We start from the raw sequence: 25,929 nt of genomic DNA, 5'->3' as shown, positions 1-25,929 counted from the left end.
CAGGCGGGCGCGCTCGGCTTCCAGGCTCTCACCCTCTCTCCCCGGCCGGGGAGGAGCCGCCCCGCCGCTTGAGCCGCCGCTGCCGCCTCCCCAGCGCGGCCAACCCCGGGCCGGCCCAGCCCCCGCCCCGGGCCGGCCATAGGGCGTGGGGGGGGTGGGGAGCGGGGGAGGGTGGGGGCCGGGCCGGGGTTGGGGGGAGCGGGGGCGCGGCTTTGTGGCGGCAGCGGACCGTGGAGGCCGGGTGCAGCCCCGTCGGCTCCGCGCTCTCGGCAGAAAAGGCTTTTATACGCCCCCTGCCCATCACTTGGATCTGATCTGGGTAAGGGGGGGATTTTTTTCTGGAAGTACCCCCCCCACCCACGGTGAAGGATTTGAGGCTGGGCTCCAATCGAGGAGGAGGCTGCAGGGCCCGCGGGGCGCCCCCCACCCCGAGCACGCCTCCCGGGAGCCCTGGAAGGCGCAGCCCCGGGGGGCCTCCTGCACCCCCGGAGGAGGCAGCGGCGGTGAGTCTCCCCCTTTTTCCTGCACGGCACCCCTCCCCCGGGCCAGGGGGCCGCGGCAGGTGGGTGCCCAGGCCCCCGGGACAGAAGGGGGTGCGGGGTGGCTGCCTGGGGGGGTGGGTGGCGACACGAGCCGGGAGGGAGGTGGCGGCGGGGGGGAAACGTGCGGCTCTCCCGGGACCCGGCGCTAGACGCTTGCCTGGGAGGAAAGCCGCCGCCGCTGCCGCCCCCCGAGGCAGCGGGGCTGGGCTCCTTCCCCCCCTCACCCCTCCCTGGCTCCCGAGAGGGGCGTGTTAGGCGTGGAGGTGGGATGGGGGCGAGGCAGCCCCCCACCTCCCTAATGCCGGGGCTTGGAAATTAACGAGGCGGGTTGAAAGCCTACCACCCCGCCCCCACCCCGGAAAGCCGGTTCGGGAAACTGACTCGCTGCGTGACCCCGATATCAGTGCCGCGCGGAGAGCAGGCCGCCCTGCTCGCGCGTCCGCGCCCGCCGCACCTCGTCGTCACTCCACGTGCGCCCGGGGCCGCGCTGGCACGGGCAGGGGGGCCAGCGCCAGCCTCCGGGGGCCGGGCCCTGGGGACGTCCGGAACAGCCGGGAGCACAGTCCCCAGAGAGTTACCACCTCCCCGAAGTAAAGTTGGCTGCCCCCTCCCTCCGAGGAGTAGGCGGCCATAGCACGTTGGCTGTAGCTTTCGCTGGACAGGAGTAAAAAAAAAAAAAAAAAATCTAGGTTCCGGGGTGCGGATCGGGGTGTCAGGGCCCGAGACCACACCAAGTTGCTCTGGCAAAAGTTAGGAGAAAAAAAGGAAAAGGCATTTTTGATTTGGGGCTGGGGTGGGGGGAGTGGCGTTTCTGGTTTCTCCTGCTTCCAAGCCCCACCGTGGGGAGCGTTGGAATGTGCCGCTCAGATCCTCTGAGGACACATCCATATTTATAATTTATTTTTAGGAGAAGTTGTGAAAAAGGGAGGGGGTTTAAAATGGGGAGAAAAGGTGTGTGTATCGGGGTGGCCTTTCCAGAACCCAGAGGCTAATTGAGCTATTAAGATGGAAATCACTTCCTCCAGTCTGGGCAAGCTGCAAATTTGACTTTAATAAGACAATTAAGTGCACAAATAACTAAACTTTAGCTGGATTTGGGAAGGGGTGGGGGTGGGGCACTGCAGGAGTCCCCCCAGGCACTCCTTTTGCGCTCCCCTAAGGGCCATTTTGGACGCTCAGCGTCTTCCCTGGGACGATGTCAGGCCCAGCTATGGGTCTGGGGGCAAGGGAGGGAAAAGATACCCCCATGGGGCAGGCAAATACGCCCTCCGTCCCCACCATGCAACCCTGGCTTTTGGATGAGATGAACTGTCATCCCATCATTCCTGCAGGAAAACCCAGTAATGATTCCTTTAATTATCCAGGATTCTCCAAAATCCTGCCTCAAAGGCAGCCTGCCCCAGTGCTGTGAGCTGAGAAGGGGGACACCCTTCTGGAGAAAGGAGGTTTTGGAGGCTGTGGTCCCAGAATCGGGGTTTTGAGGGCGAGATGAGTTTATGTTTTATCCAACTGGCCCACAAAGTCCCGCTTTTGGGGTCATTATAAACGGCGAGGGATTCAGGCCCCAGCAGTCCCTGGAGGGAGGGGGCAGAGAGCTAGCTGCACTCCGAAGGTCGGTCGGAGGAAAGGGGGGAGGTTTGCTTCTTTTGGTAAAACTGAAAAGCCGTCTGGGGGATATTCTTATATATGTGTGTGTATGTGTTCTCAGTCTGTTGAACCTGCTGTTTTCAAGGGCCTTTCTTTGGGAGGCCAAGAAGGTATGAGAAGGCAAAAGTACTTTTTTTTCCCCCCCAGTGGTTTAATGAGATGTTTTAAACAGGATTTTAAGGGAATGAGTGACATATGGGTCGTGTCAAACCATTTGACACCCTCAAAAACCAAACATCACTGACATCGTGAATTGCAGTTACATTAGATTTGCTTGCTTGCTCCCACGTGGAATCGCAGTATTTCTTTGCAATTCTTTGCTACGCTGATCTTAGTCATTTTATAAGAAACGCTGGATAATCTGTCGTCAGGGAATTCTCTAAGGCAAGGGTGGCGGGGGTACATATGCCCCTCCCATTAACCTTATTAAGTTCTGTTAATTTACACACACACACACACCCCTACCCTCCAGTTGTAACCTATATAGACATCCACATACCTTAAGTTTATTTATTTGCAAACCTGGATGTCAATCAAGTGTTCACGGCAGGGCATAGAGAAAAGTGAGCTGTACCTGAAAAACTCTGGAACACCAAGTCCCTGATAGAAGATTCGTGTTGAATAGACATGGCACATAGACACTGGTGACATTCACGTTCCCGGGGCCTTGGCAAAAAACAGGTCTTTACTTTTCAGAGTTCTTTCCCTTTGTTATGGGACACGATGAAACAGCACAATTTTCAGGAGTCCACAATCCCAGCGTGGCTGGGTGTTGGGAAATTGTCACGTTGTGAATTGCTGAATCGTCACCCCCATCGTAGCGCCAGAGAGCTGACTGTCAGGTCCTATTTGCTTTGCTAAATAAGGACATCTCACCAAATTAGCCTCTAATGATACTTCTACAAATAGGGTGTTTTACGTGAATTAACGAGACCGGAACACCAAATGTCGCACCAAGATACTGAGCTATAATCGTGGCGATGAAGCAGCATGTTAAAATTACTGAATTGTCAAGTGTGGAAAATCAGAATTTAGTGCTGAATGTGAACCGGGGGCTGCTTTAATTCAGGCATTCGAAACAGCACAGCCCCTGCTTACACTCAGCCCTCCGCAAGGGTGCATGTAATTATGAATACATTTAGCAAACTCCCCCTGCCCCTGAGTCTGGAAAACAGGCAAAGTAGTATGGTGAAGAGATTGTAAGTCAGTACTTCGCAGTGAGAAGTGGTCACTAATTCAGCAAAGAATCACAGCTTCTTTTCATATTCTGACCACTGCTCTCCCCCACCTCCCCCCGACCCTAACCAATAAGAAAAAAAAAAAATCTCAGCTGTGGAACTGCTGAATACATTTTGGCTTTTCTCCTTTTGCCCCTCTGTGTGAAATTTCACGAAGCAGTTGCTACTTTTCCCTCCAAGGAAGTGTGGATGGATTTCTAAAGAAAAAAAAAAGCAACTTTGAATGTCGGTCTTAGTAGTACAAGCCATAGCCGACTCTCACAGGGAAAAAAATGTTTCAACAGAAAGAATATGGAATAGCTGGGGGGGTAAAATATTTAGGAGAGGGGCTGCAATGAAACTCCTACTTAAAAATAAAACATGCGTTTCTGACCCAAACCAATGAAAGTTGGAAAAGTCCCTAAGGGAGCACTCCCTCTATTTCTTGCTTCCCAGCCTCCCACCCACTTATATTAAGAGCAGAAAGACGATTCTTGCCAGATAAACTTACAGCTACCTTATAGTAGAGCAACTCAGCCTCTTGTAATTGTGATATTGTAAATACAGCTATTTTAGGCATGAGGATAGAAATGGGTCTGATGAAAGTGAAGGCAAACTTGGTCCTTAGAACCACTTGCCAGAAAGGGCATACCCAAACAAAATAATCCATTTTCTTTCTTGCCCAGCATCCCAAACTTGGGAAAATGTAAAGTCCTTTTTGCTTCTTATATTTGGAACAAGGTGAAAGTAAATGCTGAAGAAAAACACCGATGCGAACGTGATATAAAACGATCACAGACTTTAGGCCTAGTAGCCATGCAGGCTTTTCAGGCAAAAGGGTACATGTTAAAGAGAGTTTGGAAGGAGGGGACTTCGGGGTCCCTGTCATCCCAAGCCCCCCACACCTCCTCAGGGTCTCTTTCCAAAGCACCCAGTTCTCAGAGGCTGCTTTCCCAGCGTCCTCCATTGTACGGGGGGTGGGGGGGAGCGTGTGCAGATATTTACAAAGCTTTCAAGTCTCCGATTTTACATCATCTTCCTTATATAAAACATTCAAGTTGAAGGAACCATAAAGCAAACTCCTTCTCAGTGTCTCCGGAAAGGCTGCACCACTAGCATGAAAGGGAAACACACCTAGAAAATGAAAACTGATGTTGGTGTCCCAAGAAAGCCATTGTCAAAAGGGACTGGGAAGAGGGAGGCAAATTTAGCCTTTGCTGGAGGATTTGGCCCAGGCGGGGAAAGGAGCCTTAAGGTAGCTGTGCAGTGTGGTGTGAAAGTTTTCTGAGAGACGTGCAGAAAACCAGGCTCTCTTGTTGGAATCATGCGTGAGATCAGTACCCGGGTCTGTTGGCATCTCTGCCCAAAACAGCCTGGACCGCTGCCAGCCCAGGCCTGAACGTGGCCTTGGAGCCACCACCAGAGCCCAAACAAGCCCCAGACAGGTGCTGGGGTGGGGGGGTGGGGTCTTTCCTCCTGGGGACCTCGGGGCCCGCAGCATTTCTTGGCTAAAAGCAGGGGGCGGGGGCGGGGGGGGGTTGTTAGGCTCCCGAGAGCAGCCTCCCCAGAGACTCTTGACTGTCCCGGTTACCACGTGGCCCCCAGTGAGGGCAGAACCCAACTTTGCTAAGACCAGGCTAGCAGGTTCCAGAGCAGAGCTGTGATTTTGCAGCCCGGGCTGAAGCTCTCTCCGCCCTCCAGCAACAGGGCTGCTATCCTGCCATTTGGGGTGGGGCGAGGGGGTGTGGCACGGGGCCAGCCACAGAGCAGGGACACATCTAAGCTACCGGGCAATCTACCCCCTGCAGGGGTGTGTGTGTGTGTGTGTGTGTGTGTGTGTGTGTGTGTGTGTGTGTGTGTGTGTGTGTGTGTGTGTGTGTGTGTGTGTGTTTTCGCCTGCCTTCTCCAGCCAGCGGCCTCCCGTCCACCTGGGGAGCTGAGCCCTCTTCTTTCAATCAGGGTGCAAGGAAAACCCGGGCCAGGGGGGAAGGCTTTGGCAGGCCATCAGAGGGCCTGGAGGGAAGGCCAGGGAGGTGGATGAGGGGACCTACATCTAGGCCACCCTGGGGGCCGGCAGAGAGAGAGAACCGTGTGGGCATTCCGGAATAAAACATGCAGGAAAGAAGCCTGCTCAGCCTTGGCACCGGGACGCATCCTCTGGGGGAAGTTGCACCCTGCCCAGAGTCAGCCAAGCCCACGGGCCTCCCGTTTGGCCTCAGTAACTGGACTCCAGGCCACCAAAAGGCCCCATGGGTTCCTGATTGTATCTTCGAGTGGCATTAAAAGGTCCGGACCAGGCACTCGTAGGCCAGGCCATATTTAGCCTCAGGTTCACCCGGAGAATATTTTAGGTGCTGCTTGAAAGGCGAGATCTAGGCCCGGTTGCCGGCTGTCACATGGCAAGTGTAGAATCGCTCCCTCGCAGGTCTGGCCGAGGTGGCCGGGTGCTCACCGCCACAGATGCCCGGAGTCCCTGCCAGAGCTTCGGGGCCACGCGACAGGTGCCGAGGAGCCAGCGAGCGCCCAGGTCGCGGGTTCTGTGTTGGGAAGGCTTTTTGCCCCCTTTTTCACTCTGATGGCGATAAGGCCGCTTCCATTCACAGAACTCACAGAGGCTGTTTTCAGCCCCTCTCTTCCGCGATGGCCCAGTGTGATATGCCAGCTTGCTGAGTGAGCAGCCTTCTCCTCGGGTGTCAGCATTGGTGGAGGTGTTAACCCTTTCAAGGCGGGCGGGAGGGTGCTGGCTGGCTTGGGGGAGGGTCTTGTCTGCAGAGACCTTGAAGGCCACACACCCTGGGGAGCCCCTGCCCTTGACTCCTTAATCCTCAGTCGTTAGTGGCTGGACCTGAGAGTCGGCACCCTGGACCTTAGCTGTGATTTTCCCCCTTTGGCCCCGTCAGTGATAACCGCCAGGCTCCCCGACCCAAGCTCTCGCCCTTCACTTGTTCATACAGCCCTGGAAACAGCTGCTTGCTTTCCAGATATTTTCATCCGGGTTTCCAAGTTGATAACTTTCCCACATTCCAGAGGAAGGAGGGATTGAAGGATCTGTGATTCACTTGGATTATTAACAAGGGTTTGGAATAATCATTCGGGGTCTTGGGGAGATGGCACTGGCCCTTGAGAGTCACCTGGCCTTAGGGACTAATCCTCATCACCTGCTCTGGGATTCCAGATCCTGGTTTTCTGGGCACAGAGGAGGCGCATCTATATTGAAGCCACTGTGTGGAGACACATTTAGCCAATTATCAGCCTTTCGGGAGCCTGGGCGGAGCCACCGCCTGTGCACCAGGAAAGCGTCGGCTTGTTTAAAGTTTGCTCTAACTTTGTACATTTTTTCCCTTTTAGTTTTGGCTCTTGGAGTTCCGAGAGCCACCACTTCCTGCCCAGCTGGTTCATTACCGCAGGGAAAATGAGGGACTTTTGGGGGCAGATGTGTTTCCATTCCGCTATCATAATGCCCCTAAAAATCCTTATTGCTCTTGCAGTATTCCTCGGGGGTCCCTGGGCCAGCCGTGGCAGCTGAGTTTCTCCAGCAACTAAAAGAAGAGACAAAGATGTTCCCCCAAACCTTCCCTTCTGGTCCCTGGTAGAGCTCCCCTCAACCGTGCTCAGAACTGGTGATCACCACGAAAAATAAAAAGATGCCATCCGCAGACACCAGTTCCGAAACATGCTTTTTGCCCTCCAGGGGCCGAATGTTGGAGATCAGGCTTGGGAAACAGGGCAGCTGAGGCTGCTGTCAGCGTTTGCTCTGGGGGTTCATGGTGGGGGAGGTGGGGAAAGCGGGGAAGAAACAAGTGTTACCTGTTTGACGAGGCAATTCACATTCAGCCTGGGCCTTCCAGCAGGGCCTCTGGGATCCTCACCTTGGCAGGGGCTCTGGACAGTCCTGATTGGCTCACCAGCTCCCTGAGTCAGACCACTTCCCCACTCTCTGCCTCGGTTTCCTTCTCTGGCAAGGGAGGGGCAACACCCCATGCTCTGTTCTGAAAGGGTTCTCACCCGTACCTAGAGCGTTATCATGAGTTCAAGTGATAGACAAGCTCAGAAGGTGCTTTGAAAGTGGGGATGCCAAAGCATGAAACATGGAAGGCGTTAGTGCTGATACTTACTAATACACACTTCGTATGCTAAGACAGCTCGGACGGGAGCAGAGACTACAGCCCAGCAGTAAGCACAGGTCTCTAGAATCATGGAATCAGGCAGCCCCAGCCCTGTGACTCTTTCGCAGTGTCACCCCCAGGCAAGTGACTCAACCTCTCTGGGCCTCCATTTCCTCACGTAGGAAACCTATGTTTTGGAATAGAAGTTTCCCAAGTCTGATATGCATATGATTTTAAGTCGTACCTGGCTAGAGACGTAAATTATTCTAACCGGTATTTCTTTGTACAGCAGATTTCTACTTATGGCAAGCAGTTGGCTTTCAGTTTAGGGTAGGGGTAGAATGGCTCTTTTTTACATCAATTTATGTAAGATAAAGAGGGTGAGTTGCTTGAAAGAAAAATATTAAGTAGAGTACGGGTGGCCTGAGGATGGGGCAGAACTCAAGATGATACTTTCTAAAGTTTCAAAGTCTACCTCTTTTTTTTTTTTTTTTTTTTTTTGGCCGTGTGGCATGGCTTTGGGGATCTTAGTTCCCCGACCAGGGATTGAACCCAGCCCTCGGCAGTGAGACGCGGAGTCCTAACCACTGAATAGCCAGGGAATTCCCCATAGTCCATCTCTTCAGGATTCTTGTTTGTCTTAGGGATTTTCTGCCCCCATGGAGTTGGTGTGGGGAGGGGTAGGTTGCCAATTCCAATCTGCAGGGGGCTCGACCTGTGACAGCCTGGGGGTCATGTGTCTTCTTCCCCCCGCCCCAACTCCTGCCCTGCTCGCCAACACCACTGAGACCCCTTGGATCTCTGCGCCTATGCCCACCCATAGCTCTGATTTGTCTTTTATTTTAAGATCCTGCTGCCCCAGCACCCTCCTTCCTGGCCGAGGCACCTCTCTGAGCCTCAGTTTTCTCAGTGAAATGGGGAGAATAATTAACCCCCTGTCTCAGAGCAGTGTGAAGATCAGGGGTTAATGGGACTCAACTGAGCAGCTATGATGGTTCACAAACAGGGCACGGCTCAGAAGGCAGTGGGCACCGGAGGCCCTGGGATGGGCAGGGGGCACAGCGGCACCCTTGGCCTGGAGGGGTATTCCTTGGACAGGCCACCCGGTGCCAGGCCTGGGCATCAGCTCCCCACCCACCCCCTGGGATGGGGAAACAGCAAGCACTGGGTCCCAGCCAGCAGGGGCAGGCTCTGGTTTCACTTTCTGCTGTGTCATGGGGTGGGGGGTGGCATCAGGGCCCAGCTGGCCAGCTGGGGCAGGCACCGAGAGGCTGGCAGACAGCTGTGGCCCAGCTGCCAGAGCACAACCCGTGCCCTCGCCCTGCAGCCTGCCAGGATGGGGGCTGGGCCCTAGGGCACCCCTTAAATGCCTCTCACCCCCTTGCCTTGCACAGTGAGAGGACCCCAAGTGAGAAAAGCCAGGAGGGGATGAAATGGTTCCTCTAGCCACGAGATCGCCCCCAAACAAGTTCTTAAGGCCGCAGTCTTGAGGTTCTAGGAACTGCGTCTGTTGATTCTGGATCAGAGCGCTCTGGCTGGATGCCTGCTTCCCACCTGCCTTCACTGGCACATGTCTATTGAGGGCCTACTGTGTGCTCAGCACAGTGTCAGGTGCCAGAGGTAGAGCAGGAAGCAAGACCATGCCTGCCCTCATGGGGCTCCAAGTTGAGTCGCAGGGGACAGACAAAAGAGCAAGTAAAGAGAGAAAAAGGGACTTCCCTGGTGGCACAGTGGTAAGAATCCACCTGCCAATGCAGGGGACAGGGGTTCAATCCCTGGTCTGGGAAGATCCCACATGCCGCGGAGCAACTGAGCCTGTGAGCCACAACTACTAAGCCCATGCACCACAGCTACTGAAGCCTGTGCACCTAGAGCCTGTGCTCCGCAACGAGAGAAGCCACCGCAAAGAGAAGCCCGTGCACCGCAATGAAGAGTAGCCCCCACTCACCGCAACTAGAAAAAGCCCACGTGCCGCAACAAAGACCCAACACAGCCGAAAAATAAATAAATTAATTAATTTTTTTAAAAAGAGAGAGAAAGAATCCCATCTTATGGGGACAATTCCACACTGTACGCTTCGTGGTCTCATCTCAGAGAAGGTACGTGTGTACATGCGTGTGTATGCAAGTGTGCGTGTCAGGGATGTGTCGACTCCTGGGACACGTAGTCGGTTGAGAACACAGACGCAGGGACCAGATGCCCCATGTTTGAATCTGGATTTTTCCACTGACTGGTGTGAGATCACAGGCAAGTTCCCTCTCCTTTTTGGGCCTCAATTTCCCCATCTCTACATGATAGGGTTGTAATGAGGATGAAATGAACATCCGTAAAGAACTTAAGACAGTGTCTGGCATCAACCATCTGCTGTCTAAGTCTTAGCTATTATCTAAGAATCATAAATGCGCGCTCTTCTCATAGGATGAAATGCAGCCGTCACTGCAGGCTGAGAACAGCAGTGATATTGCTGAGCCTGCCCTCCCTGCTCAGCGCTGTACCTGCCTCATCTCACTTACTAGCCACAACCAGGCCTCACATTGGCCTTAGCATCTCTTTGTTCACATGGGGAAATGGAGGCTCAGACAGGTGAAGAGATGTGTCCAATGGTACCCAGCTGGAAAACAGTTTGACCCCAGGAGCAGGGCCAGCCTCACAGTGTGCGCCCTGCATAGTTCCGTGCTCTGCTGTTGTCATCCTGAAATTTTGAATAATTTTCGAACAAGGTGCCCACGTTTTCATTTAGCAAATTACAGAGCCAGTCCTGCCCAGATCTGACTTACTCCAGAGCTGGCACTCTTAACTCCTACCATCCATCTATCATACAGCTGGCCCAGAGTGGTTTTCCAATTCATTGGTACAGTATTTAGTGTGGGACTGAAATCCTGGGGAGAATACAGGACTTATTATGGGGCCAAATTGCCCAGATGCCTATTTGATTGTCAGTTGCCCCCGTCAGAAGGAAGGGGGTCAGTTGCCAAGGGCAGGGGGTGAATCATTCATTGCTGTATCCCTAGGGCCTGGCATGTATTAGCTGCTCAGTTAATCACTGTGAAACAAAGCAAATGAATGGGAGGCTGCCATATCTCCCGAGCTAAACCCGATTTAAATAACACCGTCCAGGAAAGCAGGTCATCAATGGTGGCTATCCTCAGCTGGCTTCTGGACAATCCCCTGAAGGGTGTGGAGACAAAGGTCTCTTCCCTCCCCTGGCTGCAAACCCAGGCCGCAAACCTGCATGCCAATACCTTGTAGCAGATTACTGTTTAAACAGGTTCTGGTGGGGACCTCAGAGGCAACACAAGTGTTTAAAGACATGCAGGCCTGGATTCCCGAGCACCTGTTATTGGGGAAGATGCCGAGCTCAGCCAAAAGAGTACTTGAGTTCTGGGCAGGTTCAAGTCCCAGCTGAGGATCAGGGGGTACAGTTTCCTGGACTGCTAAATGAGAGAGTTTGGATTTGGGGGTTAAGGGTCCTCTTTTCCTCTGAAATTAGAGTTTTTCTACACTCTCACAGTTCCAAATTTGCTCCCCCCAAAAAGTTACTTAGCTTTACTAAGAAGCAAAGAATCCTCTCAAAAGCCTTTACCATATTTATAACAATAATAAATGTGTTTTTGGCCAACTGTTTTCACAGGCTTGATCTCCATCGCTTCACATAACTACCATACGAAGTAGGAGTTACTGCCCTCATTTTCTAAATAACATCGTAACCACCAACATATATTGAGTGTTTTATACGAAGTAAGCACTTTACAGGTATGAAGTCATTTTCACTGCACAAGCAACATATAAGGGAGGCACTGTTACTGCCTCTGGTTTTCTGATGAGGAAACAAGCTTAAAGAGAGGAACTGACTTGTCCAAGGTCACACACCCAGCATGTGATGAGCTGGAGTTCAAGCCTGGATCTTCCATGTCAGGGGTCAGCAAACCTTTTCTGGAAAGGGCCAGATACTAAATATTTTTAGACTTTGCAGACCATACAGTCCCTGTCACAGCTACTCCACTCTGCTGTTGTAACAAGAAGCCAACCAGAGACATTAAGTAAATGAATGGATGTGGCTGTGTGTTCCAATAAAAGTTTATTTACAAAATCAGGAAGTGGGCTGATTTTGGCCCACAGGCTGTAGTTTGCCCACCCTGTTCCAGACCCCAAAACCTGCAAGAACCTGGCCCTGGCAACCATCTTCCTCACCCTCTCTCCCCACCTGTGAGGTGACTGAGTTACGTTTCAGAACAGAGACCAGTGGGGCTTGGGAGAAGTTGAGTTGGCCCCGCTTTCCTTGGGATTATGAAGCTCTTGGAATTTACAACTATTAGGACTTGTTAGTGACTGCCATGATAGATCACCACGGGGACTTTAAAATTGTAATTTTAGTAGCTGTCAAGTGAGTAACTTTTTTATGCCATAAGTTTATTTACAAACATATCTAGGATGCTGAGTTCAAGAGTTTGATCCTTTTTTCAAAGAGACTGCACATTTAAAATGCTCCTCTTCGTATCTGTCTCATGGATTATTTTTTAAGCAGTTGGTGTCTTACTATATAGAAAGGTGCAGCAAATCCAGACCCAAAGTACAAAGTCACCATAGCTAGTAACCACCACTTGTTTTCCACTGAAAATGGTAAATTCTTCCCTGGACCCTCCTCACAGTGGCTCCTACAGACCACAGAGGTTGTGAACCTCTGGATGCTTTGTCCCAACATAGCGCTGTTGGAAGCCCTGTGAAAGGCGCAGAAACTGAAGGCGGAAGAAGTAGAGGCAGCACACATCGTGCTCCTTTCCTCACGACCTTGTTCCCCTGCGTGCAAGGACCGAAAGGGAAGTGAGTAACTTTTAAAGAGCAAAGTGTTTAGGAAAATACCTCTATGGGGCACTTTGGCTGTGGAAGGAACTTCTCTTTGGGGAAGGCACTTCTCTGTAGTTGGTGGGAATGGCAATAGAGTGAAAAATGTCTTAAGGCAGAAGAAGGTAACGAGAAGGGGAGATGGAAAGTGTGTGTGTATGTGTGTGTGTGTGTGTGTGCACACGCACACACGTGCAGAGAGAGATTTCCCAAAGGCAGGAGGCTGGAGCCTAAGGATTCCTGGCAGGAGAAGGGGGTCGGGGGGAGGACATGACTTTTTCCCCCAACAGTTTTATTGAGATATAATTCATTTACCATGTAATTCACCCATTTCAAGTGCACAACTCAATGGCTTTGAGTATATTCACAGAGTTGTGCGACCATCATCACAATCAATTTTAAAACATTTCTATCCCCTCAGAAAGAAACCCCCATACCCTTTAAGAGTCACCCCCCCACCCCAATCTTCCAGTCCCTCCCCCAGTCCCCACCCCTAAACAATCACTAATCTACTTTCTGTCTCTGTAGATTTGCCTGTTGTGCATATTTCCTACCAATGGAATCATACAGTATGTGATCCTTTGTTACTGGCTTCTTTCACTCAGCATTTGTGTCCTCAAGCTTCATCCATGCTGGGCTTCCCTGGGCACAGTGGTTAAGAATCTGCCTGACAATGCAGGGGACATGGGTTCGAGCCCTGGTCCGGGAAGATCCCACGTGCCACGGAGCAACTAAGCCTGTCACCACAGCTACTGAGCTTGCGCTCTCGAGCCAGCGAGCCACAACTACTGAGCCCGCGCATCACAACTACTGAAACTCACGCGCCTAGAGCCTGTGCTCCGCAACAAGAGAAGGCACCGCAAGGAAGAGTAGCCCCCGCTTGCCACAACTAGAGAAAGCCCGCGCTCAGCAACAAAGACCCAACGCAGCCAAAAATAAATAAATTTAAAAAAAAATTTTTTTTTAAGTTTCATCCATGCTGTAGCCCATATCAGAACTTCATTCCTTTTTATGACAAATAACATCCATATTTTATTTATCCAGTGGTCAGTTGATAGACATTTGGCAGTTATGCATAATTCAGCTATGAATATTCATGTGTTTTGGTGTGGACGTATGTTTTCATTTCTTTGGAGTAATATATCTGGAGTAGAATTGCTGGGTCATATGGCAACTCCATTTTAACATTTTGAGGACCTGCCGGAGGCACGTCATATAGTGCCTTTTTCAACTTTATATTATGGAGGTGTCCTACCATACTGAAAATGAGAAAGCACCCTGTACCCATCATCCAGGTTCAACAACAATCAACCTTTTGCCAGTCTTGTTTCACCTGCCTTCCCTCCTCCACCGTTGTTTCCCACTGAGTAGTTTGAAGCCAGTTCATACACTGCACTTTATGCCATTAACTTGGCTGAGAGGTCAACATTTCCTTTCATCCCAAACCTTCAGGCCAAGTCTCCTATACCCATATCCTTGTGTGGATGGGATTTGGGGACAGTGGAGGAATTGGGGCATAGTCTAGAGTGAGCCAGCGTGGGGTGGGAAAGGAACACTCCTGAGTGAAGCAAGTCTAGCTACAGGATTTGCAAAATGAAAATGTGGAGCCGTTGGCTCAGAAATTACTAAGAAGTTCAAGATAACAACAGTAGAACGTCAAACTTAACGTAGACCCTGTACAGCAGCACAAGTCATGTGCCCATGAGGCCAGCAAAAGGGCGCCCAAGCAGAACTGAGAACTGATTCATTGGCTGCAGGAATTTCGAGCTTTGGGTGCCTAGGAGAGACACAAGCATCCCTCACCCCCAGTCTCTGGAGAGTTGGGTCTCTCATGGCATGTGGGACAGTGTTTAAGTCCGTTCCATTGGAATCTCCAAAAATAAGATGACCCCAGCTGACACGTGGGTTATAAGTACTTTTTAAAAATAGCCATTTGTCTTAAGCCTTCTTCCCTAAGAACCTGCGGTTGTTTTATTTGGCCACACCATTTTGTCCTGGACTCTTTGAGTGTACCGTGATATCACGGTAAATGACAGGGCTGCAGGACAGAGGTCTGCTGGTGAGCAAACAATCCAGAGCAGCAGCAGGACCAGGGATGCCCATTAGAGGCAGATGGCCATGGCAGACACTGGCAACCATCATGGCACCCAATCCCTCCCAGCTCAGACAGAGCTCCATTATCCTTCTCAAAGGATAGCCTCCACCAAGCAAATGAAACTTATTTCTCGTGCTTATCTAGACTTTCAACCCACGAATTCACCTAGAGATTCAGAGCCTGCAGTTTGTGTTGGGATGACACTGCAAGGATGCACTTATACTAACGGAACCTTGTCACGAAGGGGAACGCAACACGACTGAGAAGGAGGGAGAGAGTGGAAGAGAGGGACTCACTGAAGAGAGCAGATAAGGACCTTGCAGCGCCTCCTGTTCTCTGTGGCATGTTCAATGAATGAGTGAACATTCATTCATTCGTCCAATTATTTGAGGACTTATACATAAGAGACTGAATACCGGGCATGAGCAATATAGTAGTCAACAAGACAGACACAGTTCCTACCCTTAGGAGCAGGAGAGGCAATCACAAACCAAAGAGGAAGAAAACATTTTACATTGGATTAAAATAATATAACAACAACGGCAGAAAAACCCACAACAGGTCTGAGTAAATTCGGCTGGCAGCTTTGGGGTTTCTAGACAGTGGATCTTAAAGCAAAGACCAACTCAGGATTTTGGCAATTCTCAGCAGAGTGAATGTGGAAGCAGCACAACCAGGAGAAGGCTCCAGAGGAGGTAGATGGCTCAGGGTTTTATTTTTGTTTTTTTTACCTGCCAGTATTTCCTCCCCCCACTTCCGTTAACAGACACGATGCCCAGTGGGAATATGGCCAAAGATGGCCGCTTACAGCACCCAAGCCTCAGCTATAGTAATTGGTCCAGGCACAGACACGTGACTCAAATATGCCCAATCACAGCAGCCCACTTCTGAGCTGGGCTGCAGTGATTGGTCCAGGTGTGGTCATGTGACCCAAGCAGGGCCAATCCAGGATTACCCTGACTAGAGCTGGTGAGAAGGCTGCTTTTCCCACCCCGTCTCCAGCATCCAGAGCTATCTGTGACCACAGAGACTGAGGCCAGTATGGAGAAAGGTAGAAATGAGGATTGGGATGGGGCTATGGGGCGGAGAGAGAGACTGGCGCTGCGTTCTGTCCCTGGATCCAAGAGCAACTCAGCCTCTTTTGTTCTTCATCATAGCTACCTGAGTAATGAATCTCCCATCTTCCTCAGTCATATCAACTCTGGTTTCTGTATGGTCCAAAGCATCCCAATTCAGGACTTGGGAACTGTTTTTCCCTCTTCATGGATTGTGTGAATCTAAAAGGGGTAGGTTATCCTCAGAGCTCATTCTCCCCTAGGTTTGCCTGCTGTACTTGGGAATGAGAGATTCCCCAGACACATCTCCATGCTCCCCCGCTCCAATTAATTTACCACTGAATCAGAGCTAAACACTTATTCTTGGACTTCAAGTCCTGCCCTCTTCCTGCTTGCTTGCTTCTCCCCGACCTCATTCCCAACATACACCCACCTCCCCTCCCCACCCTGCTCTCCACCAAGGGTGGAGCCTGCAGCTTGCCCTGGCCTCTGCTCCAATGCCCACCACATTATATTTGCAATGATTTACTTATGACTGTTACCCCCCATGACCTTGAGCTTGGGGACCCACGTCTCACTCATCTTTGCACCCCCAGCAGCTGGCACACAGCAGGTGGGCAGCAAATGCGGGAGGGAGGGAAAGGAGGAGGAGGGGAGAAAGGGTCACTCCTTCCTACTGAGTCTGGTCAACAGATGGATCACTCAGAGGGTCAAGTTCTATACTTGTTTCCTCTGCCAGATACTCTTCCCTCAGGTGGACACACAGCTCGTGGTCCCAACCCCTTCAGGCCTCTACTTCAATGTCACCTGGGAACTGCATTCTCCCAGTCCCCTTCTTGACCCCTGCCCCTCTTCCATGCTTTCTTGTGCTCTTTCTTGTTCCCTTCCACCACCGTCAGTCTTTCTCCATGTTCTATTTATTTTATCTCCTCTCTCTCTCCCCCTCTCTCTCCCTCTCTCTCTCACTGAAATGTCAGCTCCAGGTGGGCAGCCATCTTTGATTTGTTCCCTGCTGTATCCTCAGCACCTAGTGGATGCTCAATAAATATCTGTGGAATGAATGAACCAAAAACCACAGTCTTGCCAAATTTGTTTCTCCCTATGCACTTCATGTGTTTTACAGGTGTCAGGTGATGTATTAGGTTCCTAGGGCAGCCATAACAAATTACTACAAACAGAGTGGCTTAAAACAATAGAAATCTATTATTTCAAAGTTCTGGAGGCTAGAAGTCCAAACTCTGGCAGGGCTACACTCCTCCCAGGTGCTCCAGAGGAAAATCCATGCCTTGCCTCTTCCAGCTTCTGGTGGCTCCAGTGTTCCTTGACTTCTGGCTGCATCACTCTAATCTCTGCTTTCATCTTCCTACGTTCTTCTCTCTGTCTGTCTCTGCTTCTCTCATACAAGGATGCATGTAACTGCATTTAGTGCCCATCCGAATAATCCAGGGTAAACTCCACCTCTCAAGACCCTTAACTTAATCACATGTTTTTCCATATAAGGTAACCTGTGAAGGTTCTGGGAGAGAAGTGGACATAGCTTTTCTCTCTCTGGGGGTCACCATTCAGTCCACTGTATGATTGGCATAAAGACCAGAAAAGCAAAGATTCCCACCACCACTCCACTGGCCTGACAGATATGTAATGAAAAAGAGTATTATTGTTGTATTACATTGCCCTGGTCAGAAAAAATAGGGGAAATAAAGGAGCCCCTTTGCATTTTTTCTCTAACTCCAGTTTCACTTTTTAATTAATTAATTAATTTATTTATTATATTTATAGCTGTGTTGGATCTTCGTTTCTGTGCGAGGGCTTTGTCTAGTTGCGGCAAGTGGGGGCCACTCTTCATCGCGGTGCGCAGGCCTCTCACTATCGCGGCCTCTCTTGTTGCGGAGCACAGGCTCCAGACGCGCAGGCTCAGTAGTTGTGGCTCACGGGCCTAGTTGCTCTGTGGCATGTGGGATCTTCCCAGACCAGGGCTCGAACCCGTGTCCCCTGCATTGGCAGGCAGATTCTCAACCACTGCGCCACCAGGGAAGCCCCAGGGAAGCCCCCAGTTTCACTTTTTAAATGTAACCACTGTATGCAGTCTGCATAATCTTCATAAATTTTCTAACCATATTCGAGAGCATATACTTTTTTGGCTCCTAACATTAAGAAAATTGGAGGGGGTGGGCGTTATAATATATCCTGAAGACATGACAGCCCTCTGACCCACCACAATCTTTCTAATGACTTCTAGCAATGCACCATACTTAACCTGTCCCCCACTGGCCAGCATTTCAGTTAACTCCAGGATTTTGCCGTTGTAACATATATACTCTCTGGCATGTGTCCCAGTATCCTCATCAGATACATTCCTAGAAGTGGAATTTCTAGGTCAGAGGATATGTGCATTTTTAAATTTCTACAGCTACTGCCCAGTGCCCTTCACCAAGGTGGCATCATTCACAAGCCCATCAACAATGCACAAGTGAGGGTGTCTTTGCAACACCCTCGCCCACCTTGGCAAGGATGCAGCATGTCAGGAGGAAGCAAATCTCAAACTCAGGTAAGTGGACTTTCCATGTGGACCTGGGCGAGGGTGGACATGGCCTCCAAGGTTGTCCCTGTGGCTTTCGGAGGTGCTAAGCCATTCACAGTTCTCGTCTGGGTCTTATAAACAAAGGCAGAGTCTGGGGAGGTGGGCCAGAACCCTGCAGCGGATGCATTGTGCAACTCAGTATTTATTTCTTTAGTGCGGTCAGAACTTAAATATGGTCAAAACATATTCTCCTTTTAATTTACACAAACAAATATGTTCCCGGGCTGACACCTCCAGTGCCAAGCTTCTAGGGGAAATGAAATTCTACTGTGAGAGGATAAACCACTAGAGAGAAGATGAGGGTGGAAAAGTCGCCACCGTTTGCTTTGCACATCCGAACTGGGCTGCTGAGAGGTGTTTCAGAGCTGGGCTCTTGCCTCTTGGTCTCTTACTGTCTTTGCTGCAGATAAACTTGCCAGTAATTTCAGCGAATGAAACATGGAACGTGTCGAGGCCAGAGGATGGCAAACACTCCGGTTTTGATAAAAGGAGGTCTGCTCGGCTTGGAATCCTCCATCCTGCTAGTCAGCAGACGCAAAGACTTATCCAGAGAGGGGCTGATGAATTGAGAAAACAGAAATGAGGCCAATGTGAGTTGCCTTTCAAGAGCTGTGCTAATATAAAACCAAGCAACTTGAATTTGTTCCAAGAGGGGATTAAAGCAACATGTTATTTTGAGTGATTGCTTAATTTATTGAGCTGTGGCTAGATCTGTAATGAAATACAGCCCTTGCAACTGATAACCTCCTGCTGTAATTGAACTTCTACAATTAAGGAGTATTTTCTGAGAGTTTCTCTGGAACAGCTCAGAATTTTTAGTCTCTGTGGTGGGGTGCCTTTGAGCACTCATTTTCCAGGCAAGCTTTTTGTTTTTTTTCTTTAAGGAGTGACAGGCTGATGTTAATAAGGAAAATAAGCAGCATTTTATTGAATGTCTTATGTGCACCAGGCACTTAATATACATTGTCTCTAATCCTGACAACAGCCCAAGGAAGTCACTCTTATTTGTCCTTATTTTACAGAGATGAGGCTCCTAGATGTTAAGTAATTCTGCAGAGTGGCGTTGTCCAAGATGGTAGCTACTAGCCACTTGTGGCTATTTCTGTGTAAGTTAGTTAAAATTTTTAAAATCTAAAAATTCACTTCCTAGGTTGCACTAATAACCATATGGGGCTAGTGGCTAGCACATTGGACGGTGCAGATATAGACCATTTTGATGACTGCAGAAGGTTCTACTGCTCAGTGCCATTCCAGATATTTCACAGGTAGAAAGTGGCAGTGCTAGATTTCAATCCCAAGCTAATGGGCTTTGAAGGCGGCATCTGCCATACCCCTCATTTCCTTCTCTTCCTTTGGCTGAGAAGCAAGGTCTAGAGTAGTGATTCTAAACCCTGGCTGCACATTAAAACTACCTGGACTGCCTTAAAAAACAATAGTGATGTTAGGGTCCCAGGCCCAGAGATTCTGACTTAATTGTGATTGAGAGGGGTTTTTATAATTCCCCATGTGACTCAAGTGTGCAGCCAGGATTAAGAACAGTTAGATGAGAGGATCCACACACAGGATGGTGGAAGGAGCTGGTTCGTCTGCCATGAGAATGTGGTCCCTTGTGGATCCTGACATGGGCTTCTCTCACAGCCACTTCTAAGCCTCCTCATCAGAGACCTCAGGTTCCCTTCTGAGGGAAAGACTTAAGTGCTTTCTCATATGCTTCCTGCTTGGTGGGAGACACAATGGGGAGCTCTGCTTTTAGAAACAGGCTTTGTCACACTGTCGTGGAAGAAAGGCGATGCGGATGTAAGATCACAGAGATGAAGTGAAAAACCTGGAGTCCCCAGTTTGAATGGGAAGCATCAGTATTTTGCCTTACAAAATAAAGCACGTGTTTCCTACCCCTGTCCACTGAAAAGGTTAGAAATAATGGGCAATTCCCTAACAGTGAGCACTCCCAGCACCCACGTTGTGGTCTCTAAACACCACTTCCAACTAGAAGTGCTCTCTGCAGGTTCTGTGGAGATAGGGCTGATTCGAGGTCTGGGGCAGGAAATATGCAAAATGAGCCTGGAACACCTTATCATCCAAGTAGCTCAGAAGCTGTTATGGGGACCTATCAAAAAGGAGGCAGGAAGACAACGTGAAGAGGCTCCCACTGGCCAAAGATGGGACCTTTTGAGCATCCATAAGAATAATAACTGCAATGGATGGAAATGTGTTATGTATGTCCAAATCTGTAAGTTCACAATGATACTTAGAAAAACAGAAAAACATAAACTCATTTGTCATCTTTGGAGGATGTTGGGACCAACTTTTTTTTTTTTTTCTTTCCTTTTGGCCACACTGCATGGCTTGCAGGATCTCAGTTCCCAGACCAGGGATTGAACCCGGGCCATGGCAATGAAAGCCCGGAGTCCTAACCACTAGTCCACCAGGGGACTCCCTGGGATGAACTTCTTATTTTGAAAACTGTCAAATACAGGGGAAAGAGTCAAGCATTTATCCTTTCTGGTATGAACCATACTTTACAGTAACCAAATGGCTGATCAGGGGAAGTTTCTTTATAGACATATTCCAGCTAACAAACAAAGACAGAAGGATAGAATTAGTAAGCCACCATTTTCAACCTCTAATGGATCTAGACAGTGATCATCAATGGCTACTAACATGATGAAGAGGGACCACACGTTATGTGCCTTCAAATAGAAATACAAAACAGCCACTAGGAAGTAGTCATACAAACACAAAAAACCAAACATGAATCTAAGTGAACTTCTAGATCTAACTACTGATTTACAAGAAACAGAGTGGGGAGAGGAACACGTATAACACCAGCACGGGGATGCAATAAGCAAAATCCAGACCGGAACACTCTACAGAACAACCAACCCGGTTTCCTCAACAAATAAATTGCAAGGGAAGAAACAGGGAGGGAGGGAGAACCCGCAGATTAAGAAAGGTGTAAGATGGGCTTCCCTGGTGGTGTAGTGGTTGAGAATCCGCCTGTCAATGCAGGGGACGCGGGTTCGAGCCCTGGTCCGGGAAGATCCCACATGTTGCGGAGCAACTAAGCCCGTGTGCCACAACTACTGAGCCTGCGCTCTAGAGCTCGTGCACCACAACTACTGAAGCCTGTGAGCCTAGAGCCCGTGCTCCACAACAAGAGAAACCACCGCAGTGAGAAGTCCACGCACCGCAACGAAGAGTAGCCCCCGCTCGCCGCAACTAGAGAAAGCCCATGCGCAGCAACAAAGACCCAACGCAGCCAAAAATAAATAAATAAATTAAATAAATAAATTAAAAAAAAAAAAAAAAAAGAAAGGCGTAAGAGGCGTATCAACCAGTCACAATGTATGAACTTTATATGAATCCTGATTTTAACTGTAAAGAAAACAGTTATGAGACAACCAGAAAATTCTTAACACTGGATATTTGCTGATATTAAAGCATTACTGTTAGTTTTAGTAGGTGTGATGGTGGTAAAAAAAAAAAATCCTTTTTTTTTTGGAGTCATAAACGAAAATATTTGCAGAAGAAATGGTTGATGTCTGGAATTTGCTTAGTATCTGAGTATCTGGGATGAGGGAGGAGGGGAAGGGGGTATAGATGGAACAAGGTTGGCTGAGAGTTGGTGATTATTGAAGCTGGGTGATGGATAGCTGGGGTTTATGGTACCATGTACTCTACTCTTGTGTGTACTTGTGTATTGGTTTGACTTGCCCACCACTGCTGGCATCTCTGGGCAAGCCTGGGTAGCAGGTTTGAGATACATCTCAGCGCATGCATGTGTGCACACCCTCTCCTGTCTCCATGGCAACCACTGAGGTGAGAAAGCAGCATCCAAAAGGTTCCTGTCCACATGAGGATCCAGCCAGGCTGCTGGTGTTGTGCTCGGCCCACCATAGCTGCTCCCTTTGGAGAATTCCTAGTCAGATCTTCACAGTCCCACCCACCCGCACCAGATCTGCCTCCTTGCACCCCTTTGCCATCACTTGTGCTCTCCCTACGCACCCCCTGAGGAGGTAGAGACCAATTAGTGGAGAGACAGGACCCTGAATCAGATCCAAGTTCAATTTTTGATTTCTCCACTTAATGGCAGGACCTTTAACCTCCCTGAGTCTCAATTTTCTCACCTGTAAAATGGGCATGATGTGACCTCAACGAACTCAACAAGTCTTTATTATGGGGGGAACAGTGGCAAAAAGGACCTAGTCTCCACCTTATGGAACTAGACACCCGGAGGTAAAAGGCAATCTTAAGAGTATGTACTGTGATAAAGTACATGTTTAAAAAAATTTTTTTTGAAAACTGGCAGTCACTACTTACGAAAATATCATAACTCTAAATCATACTTTTCATTAACCAGGATATCCACACTTTCCAACTACTGACTATCCGCTATGCCAGACCTATAGAATATTTTCACTTAACTGAGTGCTCATATTTCCATGAAGTAAGTACTATTATCACTACGATTTTATGGAGGAGGAAACTAGGCATTAGAGGTGAGATAACTTGCCCACGGCTGCACTGTGGGTGCATGGCCCTGTCTTCTTTGCTCGGCCCTCCGCATTGATTAAGCTCTGAAATGCAGCAGCAGGGCTGGGAAACCAGAACTACCAGGAGGCCAAAAGCTCTCCAGGTCAAACCCCATTTTGCAAGTGAGGAAGCAGTGGCCCAGAGAGGCCAAGTAACTTGTTCCAAGCCACAAGCTGAATTGGCTGCTTAACCTGTGTCCAGGCTGCTTGGGGAGAAGGTACAGGGAAGCCCCACGTGGTAAGGGAGGCTTATTTCCCCAGTTCATCCTATCCCAGGGTGGGGTGACCAGTCATCCTGGGGTTTCCCAGGACTGGGAACTTTAGGTGCTTAAATCAGGAAAGTCCTGGGCCAACTGGGATGAGTTGATCACGCTGTCTCACAGCGAGGCATCTAAATGGATGTTTTCTAGGACATGAGAACCAGCACCAAGTCCCCACAGAAGTACTGGGGTTTCATGCCTTATATAATTAACTGATTATTAATATCTAGGCCCCCCCCCCGCCCCAGCTAGACTCTCCACCCATGGGGGCAGGGACCAGTCTGTGATATTCACTTCTGTTTTACAGCCCGTGACTCAACGGTGACCCATGAATGACGCTCAATAAACAGGGATCGAATGGACCAACCAACACTATCATCACCTCTGACTGGGCCTCCATCTGAAATTGCAGAAACCCTCTATAGCTGCCGTGACCTTCAGTTCCCATTTCAGACAGGCTGGTATCCATGATGTCACATGATAGAAGATGATTCCAGAGAAAGACTGGCCAAGAGGCTCCTGGAGGGAGCTATGGCAGACAAGACTGGGTGTGGTTTTTCTTTAATTATTGTACCTGTTTTTTCTGTTCTTTCTTGGCTCTGTTCACATCCCCACCCCAGCACCAGTGCAGGAAAGCAAAACAAAAACAAAACATTATCGCAGAGTTTGAGACAAGATGGCTGGCTGGTTCCCTCTCTGCTTGTAATTAATGCCAAAAATGTTCATGACTTGCCTTGGCCACAAAGGTAAATAAAATCAGGCAGTCTGATTATTTGGCTACTAATTTCCTTCTTCGTTTTTTTTTTTTTTTTTTTCCTCCCCGTGTCCTTAAATTAATTCCAGAGTTCCTCCAGATTTCTCGTTGCTAAGCTATAAAATTCCAATTTTTCAGCGCCCATGCTGATTGGCAAGGAGGCTCCGGGCAGTTCCAATCAGAAGCAGGTTGCTGAAAGGAACATCCACATTGTAGCTTGCCCTGGGGTATTGGAATTTTCTGCCTGATGTTATGAACCATCAAAGTCTTTGTCTAACTGTGCAAAACCCGTTCTCTTGATCTTGTCTGCCTCTCTCTGGAGTGCAGGCTGTTGGGGGGATGCCAGGGGTCCTGGCATTTCCCACTGGTCCTGGAGGAATAGGGAGTCCCTGGGTCTCCAGGTTGGGGTCAGCGACAGAAATGCCCATGGCCTGTCCACGGTTGACCAAAGATGACAGCATGGTGCCCTGCCACGGGCTGGGACATGCCTCAATCCTCCCCTGACTGACCTCTCCCGTGCCATCTCTTAAGCTTGGTGAAAGGCTGAAGGGGGTTGAGGAAAAGTAGGTGCCACTGGATGTGGGGTTGTTGCGGAGAGGCTGCATTTATCAAGGACTTTAAAACATGTAGACGGTAAGGGCGCCGTGGAGGGCCATTCTGGTGTTTCACCTCCAGAATCCTGATGCAAGCAGCCACCGTGAACTGAGCTCCTACTTTGCGCCAGAAACTTTATTTTTATTTTTTAAACCACTTTATTGAGGTATGATTGACATATAAAAACCTATCTATATTTAATGTATACAACTTGTTGAGTTTGGAGATAAGTATACACCCGTGAGACACAGAGAACAGACTTGTGGTTGCCAAGGGAGAGGGGGGTGGGGGAGGGAAGGATTGGGAGTTTGGGATTAGCAGATGCAAACTACTACATGTAGAATGGATAAACAACAAGGTCCTGCTGTATAGCACAGGGGACTATATTCAATATCCTGTGATAAACCGTAATGGAAAAGAATGTTTAAAAAAGAATGTATACATACGTGTAACTGAATCACTTTGCTGTACAGCAGCAATGAACACAACATTGTCAATCAATTAGAGTTCAATTAAAAATAAAAATAAAAAATAAGTATATACCTGTGAAACTACCATCACAATCTATGCCATAAATATATCCATCACGTCCAAAAATTTCCTCCCACCTTCTTTACTATTCTTTTTTCTTGCGATGGGAACATTTAACATAAGATCTACCCTCTTGGTGAAATTTTAAGTGTACAATACAGTACTGTTAACTATCATTATCATGCTGTACATTAGATCTCCAGAACTTAGTCATCTTGCAGACCTGAAGCTTTGTACCCCTTGACCAATATCTCCCCATTTCCCCCTCCTCCCACCCCCTGGAAATCCCCATTCTATTCTCTGGTTCTCTGAGTTCGACTATTTTAGATTTCTCATATAAGTGGTATCATGGAGTGTTTGTCCTGTGTCTGGCTTATTTCACTTAACCTAATGTCCTCAAGGTCCATCCATGTGTTCACATAGTTCAGAATTTCCTTCTTTTTAAGGCTGAATATGCCATTGCATGTACCACACTTTCTTTCTCCATTCATCTGTCAGTGGACATTTAAGTTGCCGCCATGTCTTGGCTATTTTGCTAGAAACTTTACACACACATCTCCTCCCATCCTGAAACTCCCACCGGACAGACAGAGAACATGATGGACGTCTGCTGGTTTTCCTTGCACAGCTTTATCTTTCACCGACAGGGGAGCTGTGCCACAGGGGAAATCATGTGACCCAAGCCTGGCCACAGTGATTGGCTCTAGGATGGGCACATAACCAAGTTGGGCCAATCAGAATCATCCTTGTGTCTTTTTTTTTTTGCCAGAACTATAGGAAAAGAGCCCCCACTCTTGCCACTGGATTTGCTGAGCTTGTGACCACTGTGAACACACGTGGAAGGTGCCTGAGGGAGATAAGGAGCCCCTGTGACAATGCTTGAATTCTGCATGCAGCTCTGGGGATCTCAGATCTATTTCTTGGATTTTAGTTAAAGGAACAATAAATTATTTGTCTGTTTAAGCCAATTTGCCTTGTGTGTCTGTTGCTTCTAAATGACAGAGTGAATAATTCTGACACACACTTTGCTCCTCATGGTGCCTGGCTCTGGGTTGGGCAATTTGCATGTATTCCCACAGAGAGTCCTTACAATCACCTGGTGAGATATTCTGTTCTGCAGATAGGAAAACCAAGGCTCAGAGGAGTGAGGGAGCCTGGTGCAGACAATACGGC

The 25,929-nt window shown here is 49.1% G+C and overlaps 1 protein-coding gene and 1 long non-coding RNA gene across 5 annotated transcripts; one reads left to right on the top strand and one right to left on the bottom strand.

Annotated features, from left to right (window-relative positions):
* Positions 1–203: 203 nt before the first annotated feature.
* Positions 204–25,518, top strand: LOC130704953 (uncharacterized). Of its 4 annotated transcripts, none has more exons than XR_009005531.1 (4): positions 204–503; positions 11,144–11,265; positions 12,960–15,144; positions 23,185–25,518. It is a non-coding gene; the product is annotated as an uncharacterized LOC130704953 (long non-coding RNA). The 4 variants fall into 4 exon arrangements; XR_009005532.1 differs by having other exon boundaries at positions 12,883–15,144; XR_009005530.1 differs by lacking the exon at positions 11,144–11,265.
* LOC130704952 (cytochrome c oxidase subunit 7C, mitochondrial-like) lies at positions 12,003–12,214 on the bottom strand. The gene has a single exon (XM_057530128.1). It carries the CDS (start codon positions 12,212–12,214, stop codon positions 12,023–12,025), a length of 192 nt encoding a protein of 63 aa, XP_057386111.1. The 3' UTR covers positions 12,003–12,022.
* Positions 25,519–25,929: the final 411 nt, after the last annotated feature.

The sequence above is a fragment of the Balaenoptera acutorostrata genome, chromosome 15 (assembly GCF_949987535.1).
Source record: "Balaenoptera acutorostrata chromosome 15, mBalAcu1.1, whole genome shotgun sequence".
NCBI classification, from domain to species: Eukaryota; Metazoa; Chordata; class Mammalia; order Artiodactyla; family Balaenopteridae; genus Balaenoptera; species Balaenoptera acutorostrata.
This window is presented reverse-complemented; position numbering and strand designations above follow the sequence as displayed.

Bases quoted from the DNA above. Each gene is read 5' to 3' on its own strand.
- LOC130704952 (XM_057530128.1), bottom strand. From the start codon at position 12,214: ATGTTGGGACAAAGCATCCAGAGGTTCACAACCTCTGTGGTCTGTAGG.